Genomic DNA, 13,033 nt, shown 5'->3' with positions numbered 1-13,033 from the left:
GTACCTGCTATTTTCCCACCCATCCCACTCCAGGGGAGGACATCCATCACACAGTGATCTCGTGCGTGGGAAATTAACGTCTCCTGCCCCTAACCCTGCAGGAGACGGGACCTCCATTTATTCGTCCCTATCCGAGAAGACTAGAATATCTAACCATTTCTTGATGTTAACGTTTGAGAAAGGTAGCATATTCTTCTCAATCATTTTAAGACCTTGAGTGTTGGTCCGGCCGGGGCTTGAACCCTCGACCTCCCGCACAACAGTCCAGCAATCTATCCATTGAGCTAACCGGGAGTGGAGCTAACAGTGGAGCTAACAGTGGAGAATCGCAAACGCGATATTTTCAATACGAATTAAAGTCCGGCGTTACGTGGCAGTTTCGCCTTCGCATGACTAAAAAATTAAAGAAACGCCGCGGCCCAGCGCGAATATGTTGATGTAGGAGAAGTCGGTCGAAAAACCGATTGAAATAATTATTACGATCGAGTAATCGAGAAAAATCGAATAAAATAATTATTTCGATCGAGTAGTGTTTACAATTACAACCACCTACCACCCCTCCCTGAGTAATAACACTCTTCCCCCACCCCTCCCTCAGTACTTGTCGACTGCAGTACTAAAGGTGTGCATCCCCCTTATAAAATCGTCCAAAAAATCGTCCAAAAAATCGTCCAAAAAAATAGTCCAAATTTTCGCAATGGCTGTTGTGAAAAGTTTGCAATTGCTCATAATAAAGTTTTCCTGTTTCGGTATATTCAGTAGTTGATTAAGTAAGTTATTATTTCTTGTCGCTAACACTGATTAGTAGAATGTCAAAGGAAGTATTAACCGGCGTCGTGTAATCGAGCCTTCAAAAACAATGATGTATTTAATCAAATAGTCGCTAGTAAAACTGCATGCATAGACCAACACTATGATTGCCGAACAAGCCGATGTAACAGGAAATTAGTGGCCACGAATCATAGAAGAATGTGTAAAACAAAACTGGAATTTTGTCAATTTTTCTCGTAAACGCAGACCCAAAAACGCATACCCAAATTAAAAACCCTGTTTAAGACATTTCGGAGAGAACAGTGGTTGTGAAGCGTTATTTATGAGACGAAGATTTCACAAAATACGCGGCATCTAGTAAAGTTTGCTGTTTGTTAAGGTCTGCGTATTTGGGTCTACGTTTTGGAGAAAACCTAAGGGGTTTCTCGAAAACGCAGACCCAAAAACGCAGACCCAAATTAAAAAGCCTGTTTTTAGATATTTCGGAGAGAACCGTGGTTGTGAAGCGTCACTTATGAGACGAAGATGTTACAAAATACGCGGCATCTAGTAAAGTTTGCTGTTTGTTAAGGTCTGCGCTTTCGAGAAAACCCAGAGGGTTTCTCGAAAACGCAGACCCCGAAAATTTGTTTACGACATTTCAAAGAGAACCGTGGTTGTGAAGCGATTTTGTTTTTTTGGCGGCGGAGACTCAAATCTGAAGATCGTAGCAAAGGAGACGAAGATGTTACAAAATATGCGGCATCTAAGGGTCGCTCTAAAGGTGATCGATCTCTGTAATGCGTAATGGTGGCGTACGAATGTTTTCATTTCCTGGCATTCGGTATTGATGTTCAGGTTTTAGGTATCCTCGTATTTTTGCATTGCCTCGATAGCACACAAGCAGGCGAAGCCTTTCAACATTTTATACTGTAGTGGTTTTTCCCAAGGCAGCGATTGCTATCGCTGAGCTGACGAGAGGCTTGAATTTTTGCCTTCAAGGAATGTCTTGGTAAACCGCGACCTGAAACCAGGGAATGTCTATTAAACGAAAGATTGAAAAACTTATAAGATCTTTTTTTTAACAAAGATTAACCGTTGTTTGGTTAAACTTTCATTTATTATTCGGCCTAAACGTCATCTGAGAACTCCAGTTACAGTTTGCGAAATAAAAATCGCTCGTAAATTTCGTTCATGGGAGAAAGATGAAACGAAAATATCAGTTAAAACAGGACTCGCTTCGGGATCTTTGCACAACTCAGCCTATCAAAACAACCTTCCAGGTTGCAGGAAAACTTGGTATGGCGTCAGCATTTCACTTGACCGTGTTTTCTTAGCATACACAATCATAAGAAAGCGAACTACGAATTTCAGATCACTTAATGTCAATATTGCTTTATGGAACCGTCGCCTTGTCAATTCAGTTTTCATCTGATGACTTCCTCTCTTAGTTTGTATCATTTCACAGATATATGACAATAAAATAATTAGACCGTTCTTAAATATGCACTGTCAAGTTGAAATTAGCGGGCGATTAAGTAACTTTATTTTCAGAAGAATATATGGTTGAATATATAACTTTCCCCTAAGGCATTAAACTCACTTAAAATTTTCATCCCGATATATTTTTATTTACGAATGGAAATCCAAGATCGATTTGTCGATTTTGACTCCCGACAGGGTCTTTGGTGAGTCAATAATTGTTTAATAAGGCAGATAACAAAAGCTTTCCTTCATTAATTGAATAGACATAGTTTCTTATCGCCATTTTCTTTAATTTGATTTCAAGATTCTCTAGTCAACTTTGGCTTTTATGTTCTTAGGTGCAAAGTCTTTATCAGCGCAACTGCTGGCAAAAGATTTAAATTGAAGTATGATGGCTGGTGGATTGGCAGAGGCGCTTTAAAGCTTTACATATCCTGAATTTTTTAGTTAAGGAATACAGTAATCTTTTGGAATTTTATTTTAGTAGATCATGTCGCAATGATACCGAAATTAAAGAAGCAGCCAGAATCACTTTGTCGCGTTTAAATAGTTCGTTTCGGTGCTTGAGTTTTGGCGCTGCACCGTGCAATGAAATTGGAAAGACCTTCGAAAATGACCTTCAAAACTTGCATCAGCGAAATCATTTGACGCTGTGCTACCCAAATATTTGTCTTCGGCCTGTTTGAAGACGAAGTTTCTTTGCGTTTTTACTCAGGCGTAAAAACGGAGAAAACTTGGCCAGAACGAAAGCTAACTTGATGAGTTCCGCATGAACTCTCTTCCGTTCAAATGCAAATTGAGAAAGGTTCTATATAACAATTGGACAAGATGAATTGGACATGATATTGCGACAGTTAATACTCGTATGGCCGGTTGACTGAATGTTGAAATAGACCTGGAAAAACTCCATAAACACCAGCTCAGCTTAACCTGGGCGAATTATTCAAGTTTCCATAGTTAGAGTGCTATTAACATTCAGGTTGCGTGAATCATTCTTCTATTAGCCTGTACTTATATGGTTGATGAATCATTGAAGCATCTGGCAATTATTGGAAATGGGCCCATAACAAGAAAATCAGAGAAACTATACTATTTTTCGACTACCGTTAGCGCCAATTCTATTTTCATGCTCAAAAGAAAAGCTCATGCGGGTATCCAAATCATCAAGAGACTGAACTGCAGCACATGAAGCTCCTGTTTAGATCAAATTATACCTCTATTAATTATGATCAGAGGAATAACGTTTGCATCACTAACCATCCACAACTGAATGAGGCTCATTGTATTTTGTCATAGAGCCCTGTGGCTGCCTTGATGGCTCAATTAAAAGTGTGAGCAAAGATGACCACAGGCAATGAGAGTTTAAGTTCTTTGGAGAGCTCTTTTAAGGGGAATGACACTGCTCTCATGTGAGACGCTGGCTGAACAAACAGTTATGACAAAGACGTGGTTCCGTGGATAGCAGTTGATTTCGTAGAGAATTAAAAAGTCCTAATCGACGCGTGCATATCTTCTATGCCTATTGTAATTTTGTTGTGGTTAGCCTCGAAATACTCTTGAACTGATGACCGACAGCGAGTAATTTCTTTCTTCCGCAAGCTCTACTATGCGTAATAAAACATCGCACTTAGTTAGCGTCGGTTAAAGAAATGGAAGTTGCAGGCTCGGTTGAACCTTGCGAAGAAAAGCTCTTGCAGTCTAGCGACGACTCCGATAAATAATGAAAACGATGACAACGAAACTGACAAAGAGGTTCTCTCGTGGTCTGGGACATGATAAGTTGGAGATTTGAGGGTTGGTTTGGGCTAACTAAGCTTCTTTTCACGCAGCTGAAGGAGCTTCTAGTCATAGTAAGGATGTCTGTTTCGTGATTAATCCATAAAGACACACTCCCACGATTCCAAAAAGGTTAAACTTGGTCTAAAATCGTATCAAATGCGACCTAGCAGCTATAGACTGATACAGTTTTATTTTAAGTAACAACAAATGGCTCTAACGAAAATAGCAGCTATAGACTAATACAGTTGTAATAGCAGCTATAGACTAATACAGTTTTATTTTAAGTAACAACAAATGGCTCTAACGAAAACAGACAAAACCATGCAAACAGCTGCAGGGTTTTGATCTGCAGCGGTTTGGTCATTAGCTGAGAAGACATACATTAGGCATGGGCCGACTAAAAAACATTTCACTGATCTATTCGAAAAATAAAATAGATGGCAACCTACCCAAATTTTGACAACAGACAACCGACAACAGTCCACCGTCGATCGTAGCATAGAGGCATCACGAGCAACAGGTAAACGGGAATTTCAAATATTCGAAAAGGCTGGTTGCTATGGAGTGACGTCATAAGGCGGCTAGGTTTCCATCATCGCCTTGACAGCCTTTTTCGATAGTTGCTTGCAGTAATCTGAGTAATTGCTTGAATTTGTACAATCTCTGTTCCTGCTGGGTACAATGAAGCCTTTTTTTTTTTTTTATTAGGGGCTGGATCGGCCTATTGACATTTCGAGATTGGATTTCATATTAATATGCGTAGGCAAAAGCGGGAATGTTTAGTTTCCCGCGGTCGAGTGCAGTTATGGATGCCTTCAAACTTCGAAGGGTTGAATCGCTTCATTCTCCTCCAGATGAGTCAAGGGAATGGTTTATCTTAAATTTCAAGAAATGTGGCATAAGAGTCAGCAAGTTTTTCTGAAGTAGCCTGTTAGTGGCACATTTTCCAAGCGTTTTGTACGGTCCAGCTTTGAAAAATGGCGGAAGCTTGGATGGCCGATATGTTCAGAACAACAAAGTGGCCATCGCCTCTCTATTTGGAGTTGTTGCTACCATCTTCCGGCAGAAATTCAAAGAAGGAGAAGTGGTGAGATATCTTTGGCTGATCGATAAAATAAATTCGCCTAAAATCAAAACGGAGACTAGCAAGACTCGACCAAGCGATGACTTTTGCGAGGAGCTGAAAGCTGTTCGTGATGCCTCCGCAGCTATTCGAATTGAAAACGATCGACTCAGAAGGCCTGCCTCAATCAAGCGCGGAGTCAGCTAGAATTCTTATTGGAGGAAATAAAAGAATTAGCTAAGTAAGACCAGCATCAGAGTTAAAATTGAGGAGGTCGCCGCGAGGATGTGTGGACATCGATCAAATGTATATCGTAGGTCAGGTCCACAGTCCTGAGGTGGGGCGAATGCTCAACGACATCCTTGACAAAACTAAAATTAACAGCAGCAGCCTACTGCAAGCGTTTGAAACAATACTAGGGGACAGTAACCCTCAGTTTTTGCAATCTCTCAGAGTACCAGACTGGACCCTGCTGTTTTTCAAACTGCAGTCGAGGATCCTGGATCAAGAAAAGCTTGGCAAACGTTACTTAGCATTTCCAAGCCAAGACGAACCGTGGTAAGTCATAACGTTTATATTTTTATTAAGATTGAAAAAAGTGAGTTTGCTGTCTTATGTTTCGTTGTGAATGCAGGTTTTACGATGTATCAGAACTCATCTCTGCTTGGCAGGAAAATCACATAATCGGCTGAGTTTGATTTTACGCTGAGCCTCTAAGTCTTCAAGCTATGATCACTTTTTATGGCTACTTTAGGAGAAATTTCGGGTTTGTTTCCTTGATAGGGTCTTGACAGTATTATAATTTATTCCATTTCTATTTTTCTACGATAAAAGATTTAAATCGCCAGAGGGATGCCATTGAGAAAACTGGAATAGTAGTTAATGGAAGATGCTTTAAAGTTAAAGTTCCAGGTTATTTGTGTGTGCCAATCTTGACTCTACATTTTTTTATCATATTATTTTTTATTTTTGCAATGTTTTTATGTTACATGTCTAGCTACGTGATAGTAATTATTGAATCGATTTTATGCTTGGCCGTGTTAGAAAATATCTGGGAAAGTATACCATTTGAGATCTTTGGTGTAGCTATTTAAACTTCAGCTTCTTATTATCTTCTTGTCTTTTTTCATGACAGTTACTCTTGATTACAAAACACTGATAATGCTGCTCAAGCAAAGAGTTGGTGATGCCAAAAAATATATCAATGAACTTTGCAAGCAAGGATTGGACACAGAGTGGTGTGTATTCTGCAAAGTTATTGAGGTAGGTTATACCTGCAATGCTAAATGACATGCATCATAGCGGAATGATACAATAACACAAAACATATTCAGCCTACCGGTATTTGTTATGCAATTTATTTATAATCAATTAGTGAGAGCTTTCTTGGCTTTCTTGACTTTACAGAAAGGCAGACGAAAGGTGTTCATAAAAATGAACATATTTTATCTGTGTTGAACAGTGACTATATATATATCTACAAATAGTAGTGAACATTATATGACTTTAGCTCAGTTAATTCATTATTGAGTGATACATGCAATTTATTTGTAGGAATGTACCTCTCCTGATGTTCCTTTTGGGAAAGCCTTTGCTGAGTGTTTCCTAAAGAGCAAAGCAAATATTGGGGGGTGGGTACAACTCTGCATTTCTGCATTGACATGCATAAAAAATTCCAGCTTGCAGTATGGTATTTCACTTTCTATTGGAATACATGTCTTTAAATCTCACTTGGGATACTTAGTTTGATGGACAGTTGGTATACTGCAGGCTGACAGTTAGCCGACAGTCGGCCGACAGACTTTTAGGGGAGCTGTTCTCCACTTTTACCCAGTTACCAGCAAAAATATGGTAAGTTTGGATTATAAAGGTAGAAACTAAATTCACTGTTTTTTTTTCTGTCTCTTTCAGATGGAAGGGGTTAAGAGATGACTTGCTCTTTCTCCTTGAAGAGGAGCCATGTGATGTTAATTTATGTGCTCTGCCTGCAATGTATAACATTTTAATTTTTAAATTCTGTGCACCCATTGTAGTAAGGCACAGTCAACATTGTTTTATTTAAAAAAATCTATTTTGTTGAAGTCTTATCCTATAACAATATTATTTTGTTTAGTGTCTCCTGGTCACTTCTGAGATATATATTTATTTGTCATATTTCTAAGATTTATATGGCATTCAGTGTAATGCCTGAGAGCTTCTGGGATATAGCAAACTTAGTTTTTCATTCACTGTTAATAGAGGGAAATTATGTCTTTCCTTTCAGGTTCACCCAGGCTGAAGTCCTTCATTCAGAGTAATGCCTGAGCACTTCTGGGATATAGAACATACTTAGCTTTTCATTCATTGTCAATATAGGGAAGTGTTGTCTATCCTTTCTGGTTCACACAGGCTGAAGTCCAGGCATTCAGAGTAATACCAGAGCCCTTCTGGGATTTATAACATACTTAGCTTTTCATTCATGGTCAGTATAGGGAAGTGTTGTCTATCCTTTCTGGTTCACCCAGGCTGAAGTCTTGGCATTCAGAGTAATGCCTGAGCACTTCTGTGATATATAATATACTGAACTTTTTATTCATGGTCAATATAGGGAAGTGTTGTCTATCCTTTCTGGTTCACCCAGGCTGAAGTCCTGGCATTCAGAGTAATGCCTGAGCGCTTCTGGGATATACAACATACTTAGCTTTTCATTCATGGTCAATGTAGGGAAGTGTTGTCTATCCTTTCTGGTCCACCCACACTGAAGTCCTGGTATTGACTGTAATGCCTGAGCACTTCTGGGATATATAACAAAGTTCAATATAGCTTTTCATTCATGGTCACTATAGGAAAGTGTTGTCTCTCCTTTCTGGTTCATCCAGGCTGAAGTCCCGGCGTTCAGTGTAATGCCTGAGAACTTTTGGGATATATTTAACATACTTAGCTTTTCATTCATGTTCAATATAGGGAAGTGTTGTCTATCCTTTCTGGTTCACCCAGGCTGAAGTCCTGGCATTCAGTGTAATGCCTGAGCACTTCTGGGATATATAACATACTGAGCTTTTTCTTCATGTTCAATATAGGGAAGTGTTGCCTATCCTTTCTGGCTCACCCAGGCTGAAGTCCTGGCATTCAGTGTAATGCCTGAGCGCTTCTGGGTTATATAACATACATAGCTTTTCATTCATGGTCAGTATAGGGAAGTGTTTTCTATCCTTTCTGGCTCACCCAGGCTGAAGTCCTGGCATTCCGAGTAATGTCTAAGCGCTTCTGGAATATATAACATACATACTTTTTCATTCATGGTCAATATAGGGAAGTGTTGTCTATCGTTTCTGGTTCACCCAGGCTGAAGTCCTGGCATTCAAAGTAATGCCTGAGCACCTCTGGGATATACAACATACTTAGCTCTCATTCAAGGTCAATAATGGGAAGTGTTGCCTATCCTTTCTGGTTCACCCAGGCTGAAGTCCTGGCATTCAGTGCAATACCTGAGTGCTTCTGGGATATATATCACACTTAGTTTTTTCATTCGTGGTCAATGTAAGGAAGTGTTGTCTATCCTTTCTGGTTCACCCAGACTGAAGTCCTGGCATTCAGTGTAATGCCAGAGCGCTTCCTGGATATATAACACACATAGGTTCTCATTTATGGTCAATATAGGGAAGTGTTGTTTATCCTTTCTGCTTCACCCAGGCTGAAGTCCTGGCATTCAAAGTAATGCCTGAGCGCTTCTGGGATATACAACACACTTAGCTTTTCATTCATCGTCAATTTAGGAAAGTGTTGTCTATCGTTTCTGGTTCACCCAGGCTGAAGTCCTGGCATTCAGTGTCATGCCTGAGCGCTTCTGGGATATACAACATACTTAGCTTTTCATTCATCGTCAATATAGGGAAGTGTTGTCAATCCTTTCTGGTTCACCCAGGCCGAAGTCCTGGCATTCAGTGTAATGCCTGAGTGCTTCTGGGATATATAACATACTTTAAGTTTTTTCATTCATGGTCAATACGGGGAAGTGTTGTTTATCTTTTCTGGTTCACCCAGGCTAAACAGAAGTTCTGCTATTCACAGTAATGCCTTAGTGCCTTTGGGATACCTAACATTCTTATTTTCTTTGATATTCACAGGTTAATCTAGGGAAGTGTTGTCTATCGGCCTTACTGGTTCACCAAGGCTGAAGTCCTGGCATTCAGTGTAACGCCTGAGCACTTCTGAGATATTTGACTTACTTAGCTTTTCATTCATGGTTAATATAGGGAAGTATTGTCTATCCTTTCTGGTTCACCCAGGCTGAAGTTCTGGTATTCGGAGTAATGCCTGAGGTTTTCTGGGATATATAATGTGAAGAAATTCTTGTGACGCAAACTTTTTTGTTATTTGAGCTCTTCACCTATATCTACAGCAGAGCGGCAGGAATAAATAGTCATTTGAGACAAAAATTTGAAAAACAGCTTCATTTACTGTTAAAAGTCGCCCAGCAAACCGCGACGGGAAGAGAACGTCAAAACACAAAATGCTGCCAAAAAAACTCAATAAATAACATAAGGCAAAACACTGCTGGTACATTTCTTTGCGAAGCTAGATCGTGAAATCTCTGATGCGACATTTTTGTAGGACGTAAACACACGACGACCATTGATTTCCTGACAAACTGTGTAATATCAGATAATATAAAGTATGAAACAACGCGAAATAACGCGCACAGCCTCAAATGATCGATATACCGTATTTCCTTGAATAAGTGCCCACCCCTCGGCCATTCAAACTTGTAGCTCTGAATAAGCGCGGCATCAGAACCCTTTCTTTTTCATGCTTTCTATACATTTCAAACGTTTACTACCTTAGATGAATATGTTGGGAGAGATTCTTGCTTTAAGAGTTATATACGCCGATGTATTACCTTTCCTTTTTATATGGCTGGCTTCGCAAGCGGTGTAAGATGCAGTGAATTCTGTGAGCTGATTAGCTATTAACCCTTGTTTATTTTTCGTTTTCTGCGGTGGCTAGCATTGCAGCCATTTTGTCCTTGTGTAACCTGCAGTCAAGCTCTCGCTTGGCTCTTAACGCTTGGCTCAGGTTTGAGTCCTCCTACTTGGTCAATAACGCATTACTGGATCTACTACCGCGCTCCATGTTAATTTCCAAACCAACCTAGCGCACAGCGCTTGACTCAGTTTTTAAAGTTGGTTTTTCAGAAAAAGTCAACGTCCCACCCCTCTCAAGAAGCTTTTAGAAAATAAAAACTCAAGGACTTTCCAAGGATTGGTTGAATTGATTGGGGGACTTGCCCTGAAATTCATGGACTTACTATACAGTACGAACCCTGTTAAAGTTCAAGGGAGTTTAAACTTGTTCCTAACGTGTCATTAAACGAAATTAGTCTTTGTCTGTTTAAAAGCTTTGTCAGCTTGTTCAACATCTATCTTGATTTGAAAACAATTATTACTACCCCCGGTCTCTGTTTATTCACGATTTTAATCATCGTTGCGGAGGAGGTAGCGCAAAAAGGTTTTCAACACCAGTGCCTTAATCACATCGTACCTATAATGTCTGTAATCTCTCGCAACTATGTAGAGGAATCCGGCACCAATATAGGTCATCTGAAGGCCAGTGACAAAGAATCTTATGAGTACTGCATGAATATAGTTTTAAAAAAATGGAACAGTGCATTGTGTAAACTATAAATGTGACATAAAATATCAGTGAGAAAAAGCCGCCATGTATTGTGGACTCTGTGTTAAACAGCAAGAGAAATTATAGGTTGTAATACGCCGAGTTTATTCTCAATAGCTGGTATCCGGATGCTCAAAAATTACAGCACCGAGCGTCAGCTGTCAAAGATTCCCAACACAACGCAAAAAAAGTCGTCGGTTCAGGAATTTACTTTGTCTCCGATCCGAAAACAAAAATGGTGTAAAATTGATTAGAAAACAAAACACTCAGGCCGCCAGTTAAATGTCGTAGTAAATAAACGTCGCAGCCTATGTTAGTATTAATGAAGTCAACTAAATCCGCAAGCATTAACTAAGAAATGTTTCTTCGACGTGACTGTATCATTAGCCGCAACACACTCCGGGCGAGCGCTTTGTCTTGTCACTATTTTTAAGCGCCGGCCATGTACACTTTTTTCGGATACGGCTTCTTTAATTACCTTTTCATGCCATAGGGTGGTGACATGATTGTGTAAAAGTTGACGCCTCTATCAAATTAGGAGCGAAATACGATCAAAAGTTTTACCCAAGCAAGCCACTGGTATCCAGCAAAGAATGCGGACGGATTCTCTGCTGGATACCTAGACTTTTTTGGTTGCTAACGGCGTGAGGCTCGTTATGGCTTTCATTCTCTTGTCGCGACTTTTTAACTCAACCAAGAAAGAAATTGGATGAGAAAGAGATTTGATCTGAGACTCTTCACGGGAATTTCTGTAATCTATGTAAGATCGATGATGTTAATCACTTACAGCTGTTTGCCTGGTTTTGTCTGTTTTCGTTAGAGCCATTTTTTGTTACTTAAAATAAAACTGTATTAGTCTAAAACTGCTCGGCCGCATTTAATACGATTTTAAACCAAGTTTACAATTTGAAAGATGAGCTTTTGTTCGAGATTTTTACGGCTTTCCGTGCTACCTAGGTGTAAGGAAAGACCGCAGATTGCCATATGTTGCTTAGAATGATTAGGTAAATTAAAATGTCGAGCGACTGGTTTCGATGTGTCCTTATCATACCTTTCCACGTCGCGAAAGTGTTCTTGGAATCGGTCACTTAGTCTTCTGCCTGTTTCGCTGATGTATATCTTTTTGCAAAATGTGCAAGTTATGCAATAGATCACATTGGCGGAGGTGCACGTGACGGTGATCGGTGATCTTAATGGATCGTTTCGATCCCGATATTTTATCAGTGTTGTGGATGAAAGGACACGTTTTGCATCGTGCACGAGCGCATTTAAAAGTGCCTGGTTGGTCATTAGTCTGAAAAGAACTTCTGACCAAAACATTGCCTATGTTTTTGTCGCGTTTGAATGAAATGAGCGGACGCTGCGAAAAGATAGTGCTTGTCTCTGGATCGTTTTGAAGAAATTTAAAGTTTTTAAGAATGATGGATTTAACTGAGTGGTTTTGAGGGTGAAACGTGAGAGTGAATGGAATGCGGTCGGAATTTTCCTTTTGTGACATTTGAAGTGCTGAATGCCGATCACTAAGTTGGGCGCGGTGGTAACCCGCTTGAACGACAGAAGCAGAGTAACCACGTTTGTCGAAAAACTGGCACATTGACTCTGATTTGTTGTGGAAATCAGAGTCATCACTACATAAACGACGAAGTCTTAGAAACTGAGAAAAAGGAATGGAATTCTTAACGTGAGATGGATGCGAAGACGAATATAACAAGTAATTATGCGAGTCTGTAGGTTTGTAATACACACTAGTGCATAAACCGTTGCCTTCAATTGAAACTTTGATGTCTAAAAAGGATAAAGAATTGTCAGAAATCTCCCAGGTATATTTCAGAGCCGGATGAAAAGAATTGACTGCGATTCATGATGAATTGAGTCAGCTCCTCTCTGGTAGAGGAGGTAGCGCCGATACAGTCGTCGATGTAGCGACCGTAGAGTTCAGGTTTGGAGCCGTTGTATTGGCTGAAAAATTGGTGTTCGACAAAACCTACAAAAAGATTGGTATAGCTAGGTCCCATTTTGGTGCCCATGGCTACACAATTGGTTTGTTTGAAGAAGTTGTCCCCGAATGAAAAACAATTGAGTGTGAGCACTAGTTCGGCTAAACGTAGTAGTGTTTCAGATTTAGGTTCCTTAACAGTACGTTGATCAAAAAAATGTTTAAGGGCCAGAAGGCCTTCGCCATTAGGAATGACAGTGTAAAGAGACGTAATATCCATGGTGAAAAGAAGTTTGTTTTGGCCAAGTAAATTAAAGTCGCGAAAAATTTGAAGAGCGTGTTGGCTGTCTTTAATATATGATGGTAAA

The 13,033-nt window shown here is 39.8% G+C and overlaps 2 protein-coding genes across 5 annotated transcripts in view; one reads left to right on the top strand and one right to left on the bottom strand.

Moving 5' to 3' along the window:
• The window catches only part of LOC148724300 (G protein-coupled receptor 83-like), a 17,876-nt gene extending 13,262 nt beyond the window's left edge, over positions 1–4,614 (bottom strand). Inside the window, exons 1-2 of one of the 2 annotated variants that reach the window (XR_015991617.1) lie at positions 4,464–4,614; positions 1–1,774 (exon numbers count right to left, since the gene is read on the bottom strand). The exon at positions 1–1,774 is cut by the window's left edge and continues 710 nt beyond it. The gene's annotated coding sequence lies outside the window, so the exon portion shown is untranslated. The remainder of the gene's footprint in view (positions 1,775–4,463) is intronic. The other variant, XM_088732970.1, reaches the window with a different exon arrangement.
• A 30-nt stretch (positions 4,615–4,644) lies between these two features.
• Positions 4,645–9,608, top strand: LOC148724299 (uncharacterized). Of its 3 annotated transcripts, none has more exons than XR_015991620.1 (5): positions 4,645–5,635; positions 6,213–6,340; positions 6,632–6,708; positions 6,989–7,538; positions 9,184–9,608. XR_015991620.1 is itself a non-coding variant. In XM_088732973.1 (5 exons), the coding sequence occupies exons 3-5, from the start codon at positions 6,239–6,241 to the stop codon at positions 7,137–7,139; spliced, it is 330 nt and encodes a 109-aa protein (XP_088589099.1). In that variant the 5' UTR covers positions 4,645–5,101; positions 5,531–5,635; positions 6,213–6,238; the 3' UTR covers positions 7,140–9,608. The 3 variants fall into 3 exon arrangements, 1 of the variants encoding a protein (XP_088589099.1); XR_015991619.1 differs by having other exon boundaries at positions 6,989–8,242; XM_088732973.1 differs by having other exon boundaries at positions 4,645–5,101; positions 5,531–5,635; positions 6,989–9,608.
• The last annotated feature ends 3,425 nt before the right edge of the window (positions 9,609–13,033 follow it).

This window comes from Stylophora pistillata, chromosome 9, assembly GCF_964205215.1.
Source record: "Stylophora pistillata chromosome 9, jaStyPist1.2, whole genome shotgun sequence".
NCBI lineage: Eukaryota > Metazoa > Cnidaria > Anthozoa > Scleractinia > Pocilloporidae > Stylophora > Stylophora pistillata.
This window is presented reverse-complemented; position numbering and strand designations above follow the sequence as displayed.